Genomic DNA, 7,307 nt, shown 5'->3' with positions numbered 1-7,307 from the left:
CAAACTTTGTAATATCTATATAATAACTTGAAGTCTAAACTTTCAAATTAGAATAAAAAAGTGTTCGTGGAGTAATACTGGAAAAAAAGTGCTACATTATTTTTAGTTGACTTTTTAGGTCAAATCCTTTTATGTAATTGATTATGCATCCTGTAGCTGTCTGTATGGGTGTGAAAATGAAAGCACTCATTTTTAAAATAATTATTAAATACTTAGCCTACTTAACACAAATTTAATATATCTAACTATAGAATCAGGGGATATACCATCTTCATGCTCAGGTAAATATACATACACACACACACACACATATATATATATATATATATATATATATATATATATATATATATATATATATATATATATATATAAATAAAGTTATACAATACATTAAAGTTAAATTAATTGATGAAATATTTAATAGTTTTAAAATTGTATGAAAATATGTAGACTTAATCTATTTGATAAAAAAAACAAGTAACAATCGAGTTAATGAAATTTAATTTTAAACAGCAAAAAAAATAAATCAAAACTTCATCCTATGCTATAAATTGAATCCCTATCTGCCCTGTGCTTTTTAAATGAAATGCCAAAAAATAAAAAATTCGATCAAGAAACGAAAATAAGGACAATGGAAAAATATCCAAAGATGTGCCTCTTCAATGGATCCATCACATAGCAGCTAATACAAAACATCCTAAGTGGAAATTTCAAATTTAAGAAAGCCATTTGATTATTCCTAAAGCTTCTAATAAAATTACATATCAATAAATAGAAGTAAATGCTTGTAATATCAGTCAACTGGCCAAATATACAAGGGCTTAGATAAATGTTGATACAACAGCACAGCAATGAAGACTAATTCAAGAGTTTGAGTGTTGTCACATATCAACTGGTCCCCAAACATTTTGGTCGTCATAGGACTGGGGATCTCTTAAGACAGGTTTAAACCTAGGTCTTGCTGGTTGGTCTTTGCCCATGGGAAATTTCCAAAATGAATCAGAGTTCTCAAAGAATATGTAAAATGCAACAATTGATGCTAAAAATAGTCCCAAAAGCACCAAATAGATCTGCCACTCTGCAGGTTTGAAAGGATATTTAAAACGTCAAATTGAATAAAGTTATGGTATGCCTTTAGAAGGAAGAAGGAATGTATGCATGTGTGTAAGAGAAAACCTTTCCAATCTTTAGGTACAGTCAGCTTAGTGACCAGGGCTCCCCATTCTACCGAGGTTGTCAGCACAACCCTGAACAAGAAAAGCCCGGATGAGTATACAAGACAGAAAAGGTAGATTCATTAGGTTAATTCATTGAGTAACTTGCTATTTGCAAAGATCATGCAATCAGACTTCAAGTCTGATTGGTTCTCTAAAACCAAGGTTCAATTTCAAAAAAGTTCACATTTACTCTGGCTAATAATCTGATGGGGGGGAAATCCATTGCTGATATTAATCATAATCATAAGGGAATTGTAACCTATCCTAGATCCATTTCAGCAATAACCTGTCAGTTACACTGTGCTTTGCTAATCAGGACAGTCCAGGGAACAGCCTCATTGTTCAATATTATCTACAGTCATGATTTTTTCACCAAATCATTTGCCTTCAAATTTGGATACAGGACTAACTCAACCTTAAAAGCTAACTCATAGGGTGACGGTTGTCTGTGAAACTTAATTTTTTCTAGTATTTTGCACACCTTTCTTCGCATGCCCGATCTTGTAATTCTACGCTTCTGTCTGATTTTCCTTGATTTCTCAAACAAACAAGAGCCAATACATTACCTAATATTTTAGAAACCACTTATCATGCATACTTGTTACATCGATCCAATGTTTCCTACTAATAAATATATAGCTTCTAAATATTGGATCCTTAGATTATAAAATCCAAAAATCTGAGAAGGAAGGAACCCAGAGGATTAAGCATATTCATACTATCGCAAATCATCTTCTTTATGTAACCATCTATCTTTTTGGCAGTTAACACATTCTCCTTAGCCTCTAGCTTTTTGTTTTGTAAGTATCATAAAGGCTATAACTTTCCTTTCTAACATTTACACAGTTCTTAAAATACCATTTACACTAACCACTATGCTTCCATTTTTTGTTTTAAAATTTGGGAAAAGAAGATTTTAACAATTTACTCAAAGTCTACATAAATCCGTACCCAATGAATGTTCCAATATTTAAATTAAAAGCTTAATCCCAACTTTGTGACCAATATTGAAAAAGAAGGAGGATTAACCAATTTACTAAAAGCTTGGATAGGTATTTATTCATTTATGAAAGGTGCCAAATTAAACCAATAGAGGATAGAGACTACCTTTCCCCAGGACAGAACTCAAGTGATGAAATATTTGTACCCAGGTGCAGTCTTCTGCTATAATGGTATATCTTCATTTTCTTTACTTCAACTACACATATGTCTCCATCTTTGCTGCCCCTGGACTCACAGAACTTTGATGAGTTGAAATACATGAGGCATATACCATAAAATGTAATGTGATATACAAGTTAAGTGCAAATCATATGTCAAGTTTGCAGGCCTTCAAATTTTTTAATAAAAAATTATAGTAGTTTTTCTGGTGAATATATAATAGTAATTTTATAGGTGGTGTACCCCAGACTTTGGTTTACAAGTGCACTATATTTAAACATTTTTTATAGTCATGAAACAAGCAATCGCTCGCTCTTCTTTTAAGAGCTACCCGAAAAAAAAAACAAAAAGAAAATGACAAAGGCAAGCCACGATTGAAAAAATAGAATGACATACATCATCTTAGGTCATATTGTTTCCTGGGAAAATGAGTTTTGAAAAAAGCTATTACGATTGTAAAAGGAAATAGGATCAATATGACACAACATGAGTTTTAAACAAGTTAATTTATCTGTACTTTGCAAACAACTTTTCAACCACTTCTTATGCATTAAATTGGAGAAATGGTAAACACAAACTAAAAAGCTCAGCAGTTATAAGGAAATGATTGGGTAGTTCTATCACCCAGATGACTTATATGTGCAAAGGAAAAAAAATGATTCACAAGAAAATACATAGATATAATTAATGCAAACATAAATATAAGTATCAAGCTACAGTACATCAGAAAGAGGCAAAGTAATAAGATGGAAAAGCATGGTCAATTTCACAGTTTTGGCAACATGGACAAAATCACTATATGTTTAATAATTTAAATATACTAATATAGACTAGATGTTCTACAAAAATTAAGAACGTGACTGACTTTATTACATAAGGAAGACTCTACATGGGAATATCAACATCATAGTAAGTGTTAAAATAAAAGAGAAAGAGACATAGGATGAACCCCTAATGTGTATTGAGCACATAGAGTTATGCATTTATAAATAGGAAAATACAAAGAGATGGGCCTAAGCCCGTTACATTTAAAACTAAAACATAATATTGTAACTAATAATATCTAATAATGTCTTAATCATATCTAACAGTAAGATTAATGTAAATTTAAAAAAGGAAAACTTATTTTTGTGATCATGTATTCATTGAAGAACTTCGTGGTCAACATTTTTAGATTGGGATATTGACTTCAACATCGTGACTGGAGTTTTTGCTTTGATTATTATGGAGTGGTTTGTTTAACGTAGGGTGAAGTCAGGTAATGAAGAACATTCCTGGTCAACAATTTTAGACTGGGATATTTACTTTTGAATCAGATAATGCACGGGGAAGAAAATACAAGCACTCCTTACGGTATGTAGAACTGCTTGGCATAACAGAAGGCAATTGAATAGAAGTTGTGTTGGATAAAACAAAAGAAATAAAAATTCTAAATCCTAAAGATAAGACTTGCGATAGTTACATATCTCAGACAAATTTTCAAAATCAAAAACTGCCAAAAGATTAGGGAAGAATGTTGACCAATGACCACGCATAAGCCCAAAATTCAGAAGGTAACTGTAGGTCTTACAGAGAAAGGTATTTCCCATCTTGGCTAATGGACATTACTGAAGCAGACTTTCTAATCAGCCTCTTGTGCCCAATTTTATTCCATGTGCTAATATCATAAACTGAAGTGACTGAAGTATCACCTGCACAAAGACAGAGATGTCCACAATAAAGGCCATGCTTTGCTGGTCAAATAGATTTGAAGAATATACAAATTAATACCATAGAATATACACTATAAACCAGATACTCTTATACCTTTTTGAACGGAGCAAAATAGAAATGGTTTGGTTCCATCCTTGGAAAATCGACACAGTTCAATCTTTTCATCCTAAAGAGACACAATGAAATATTTAGATCATGCAATATAAGTAACTGCTTACAGATCTTGCCACAGGTTCTTAAATCAAATATACCATACCGAACGGCGAGACAAAGTAGTCAATGGAATGCCATCTTCAATCTTCCAGATTCTTGCTGACCCATCAGTAGAAGTTGAAGCCAGAAATTCTGAGTCTAGACTGAAGTATGAGAAAAATGAAGGCCGTAGAGTAAGTATCAATGTCTTCAAAGTTTCTGGCTTAAGATATTTACAATGTCACATACTTTTATTATCTAAATAAACAAAAGATCACATATACACAGTCAAGTTATTGCAGGAATGAAAATAGAAAGCAAAAATTATCTTCTTTTGTTGTAAGAAGTCCAAATAAGATTACTAAAGTTACCAACTCTATCAATTACTTTTAAAATTTACCAGATGTATCGATTAATGCATCTTTTAGAAGGATTCAACTAGATTTGTTTATTATACTTACCTAAAATCCATATCCCGGACTGATTTGTGTGCTTTCGGTTCATCCAAAATCACACCCATACTAGGCCACTCCATAATTCTGAGATGTCCATCCTACACTTGTCAAAGACAGAAAGTCAAACACAGGATCAAACTTCGTACTGCACAGAAAATAAAATCAGTTGGTTGGATTCTAGAGCTATGCTTACCAATCCACCAGCAGCAAATTTAGACCCATCAACACTAAAACTAATGCATTTCTGGGGACCAATACCCTGCAGAGGAGTGGGTTCCTTAGCCAACAACTTCATGTTTGTTTCACGGCCATACAGCTCAAACAATCTACAGGCCATAGAAAAATAATTCAATCCATATATCTATGTGAATTAAGAACCATGAGAAGATCTCCTACCCAATATTACACATCTAGAGGCTAGAGCATGAAGTTTGTAGGCTGGACCAGACATGTGCGGGTGGGCAAACATCAAGACTGAATATGCTTTCATATCACATTAGAATTTAAATAAAATGGGTCCAAGAAAACCTCAAAAAGTTAACTCAAGTGGGGGGATTTATAAAGTGTACTTTGGCCATATAACCAACTGATGTAGTTTCTTCACACAGTATCAAAAGAAGACAACCATCATATGATAAAAATAACTAGAGGCAAAAATCCAGTTTTCTATACTTAAGAGACAACAATAACTACTATGTCAGACATTCACCTAGTTCCCGGGTAAAAGAAGAACAAGAAACTGTGCAAAAGAAATCTGGTAGACTTGAGCCTACAGTATTATTTTCCCAATTGAGTAATTAAAGGAAGATAATATTATGGACGTCTGATTCTGAGATTATTGAAAGTGGAAGGGATTGCTAACTTTAGAAATGTAAGTTGAGACCCAGCTTTAAAATATTTCATCGGATATATATATATATATATATATATATATATATATATATATATATATATATATAGAGAGAGAGAGAGAGAGAGAGAGAGAGAGAGAGAGAGAGAGAGAGAGAGAAAGAGAGAGAGAGAGAGAAGAACAAAGTTTCAATCCCAAAAGCTCTAAAGGAACTTACTTGCAGTTACCGCTGCTGAAAGCACACACAAAATCATCCCCACTAGGGTGAACTGCAATAGCATCAGGATCACCTTCCTCTGCTTCCAACACATAGGTGGTCTGAAATATCAAACAAATAAAAACATCATTAAAACAAAAAGCAAAAAGCCCATTCGTGCTTTGCTTCCATTCAGCAACCCAGAAACTCGACACCAAAAATATTTTCAACAGAATTCGTTCATAATATCTACTTCCACCAACTATCTGCTTCTGGGAGGAAAACATAAACAGTTTCAGCGAAAAACTAAAAGGATAAGCGCACAAATTCGAATATTTCACTCCACATAATCTACATGCTCAGACACCCGCAAACACAATACATTAAGAAAACAACTTTAACTAACATTAAATTAGTGTTTCAAACGGCCACACTACATAATACAGGATAAATTACAGGCGCATGTATGCATAGACACACATGCTTGGTATGCATATTATACTTAGGGTCTTAGGGATATACCAGAGGAGAGGTAGACAAAGAAATGGTCTTAGGGTCGAAGGAGAAAATCTCGAGGAGAGCAGGACAAGAATTGCCACGTCTGGACCTTCCCAACACCACCAAATTCAAATTCTCGGGCCTCCGAATCCACAACCCGCAAGTAACTGGACCCTGCGGTGACCCTGCATCATTCCCCATAGAAAGTGTTCGAAAATTTAATACCCAGATTCCAAGTTCGCTTCTTTTTCCAATTCAGGTGCAACAAATGGAACTCTCCGGAGATCACTGAATTAATTCTTCAGGAAATTCAAAATAGAAATTTCAGAAAGAAGAAGAGAACCCCAGTTAAAAGAAAAGTCAAAAAACATAGAAAGAGGCTTTTGCCTGTTTTAGTTAAACACTTCTTAGCAATAAGTTAAACACATTCAAAACAGACATGTCTCACCTTTTAACGTGAGTAGTAGGTATGCACAAATGTAGGGTTTTATTATGATTTTACTTGCACAAATTGTGAAAATAAAACTAATAGAAAATATTAGGGTTGGAAAATTTGAAGCGATTTGTTTAATGAAAGATGGGTCCAGAACAACAAGATGGTGGAAGAAACATTGTCAACTATGGAAATATTCGCATAAGATTCCGCGGCATTAATACCACGTTGTTACTGTGTGCCGTAAGGAGACAATAGAAGACAGTGGCTAATTTTTATCTAACAAATAAATTGTTTATGCAGAGGATTACACTGATTTAAATGATTAATTTTCATTTAAGATGCCTGATTTTACTCCGTTGGAACCAATGTTAATTTAATCACCATAACAAGTCATGTTAAGAATAGTATACAGTGGTGAAATCGCAGATCAGTAACTAACCTCGCCGCAAAGAAGATGCGCAAAAGTGATGGCACTGCAACTGCAGTAAATTTGAACGATGAGATTTTATACAGGATTTATTTGTTTGTGTTGGAATTTGCTTTCATTATAATTTATAATGTGGAGCAAATAATCTACTCTACATAT

At 33.5% G+C, this 7,307-nt stretch overlaps 1 protein-coding gene across 3 annotated transcripts; it reads right to left on the bottom strand.

The window, feature by feature from the left end:
- Positions 1-645: 645 nt before the first annotated feature.
- Positions 646-6,882, bottom strand: LOC108321957 (SEC12-like protein 1). 3 transcript variants are annotated; one of them, XM_017553882.2, is made up of 11 exons: positions 6,734-6,882; positions 6,310-6,584; positions 5,809-5,909; positions 4,935-5,067; positions 4,748-4,839; positions 4,351-4,450; positions 4,188-4,260; positions 3,952-4,072; positions 2,328-2,447; positions 1,180-1,250; positions 646-1,081 (listed from the first exon to the last, which is right to left on the bottom strand). In XM_017553882.2, the coding sequence occupies exons 2-11, from the start codon at positions 6,484-6,486 to the stop codon at positions 885-887; spliced, it is 1,185 nt and encodes a 394-aa protein (XP_017409371.1). In that variant the 5' UTR covers positions 6,487-6,584; positions 6,734-6,882; the 3' UTR covers positions 646-884. The 3 variants fall into 3 exon arrangements, with proteins under 3 accessions (XP_017409371.1, XP_052730787.1, XP_017409370.1); XM_052874827.1 differs by having other exon boundaries at positions 6,673-6,743; XM_017553881.2 differs by lacking the exon at positions 6,734-6,882 and having other exon boundaries at positions 6,310-6,666.
- Positions 6,883-7,307: the final 425 nt, after the last annotated feature.

Source organism: Vigna angularis, chromosome 3, assembly GCF_016808095.1.
Source record: "Vigna angularis cultivar LongXiaoDou No.4 chromosome 3, ASM1680809v1, whole genome shotgun sequence".
Taxonomy (NCBI): domain Eukaryota; kingdom Viridiplantae; phylum Streptophyta; class Magnoliopsida; order Fabales; family Fabaceae; genus Vigna; species Vigna angularis.
Note: the sequence above shows the minus strand (reverse complement) of the source record. Positions and strands in the feature narration are given on the sequence as shown.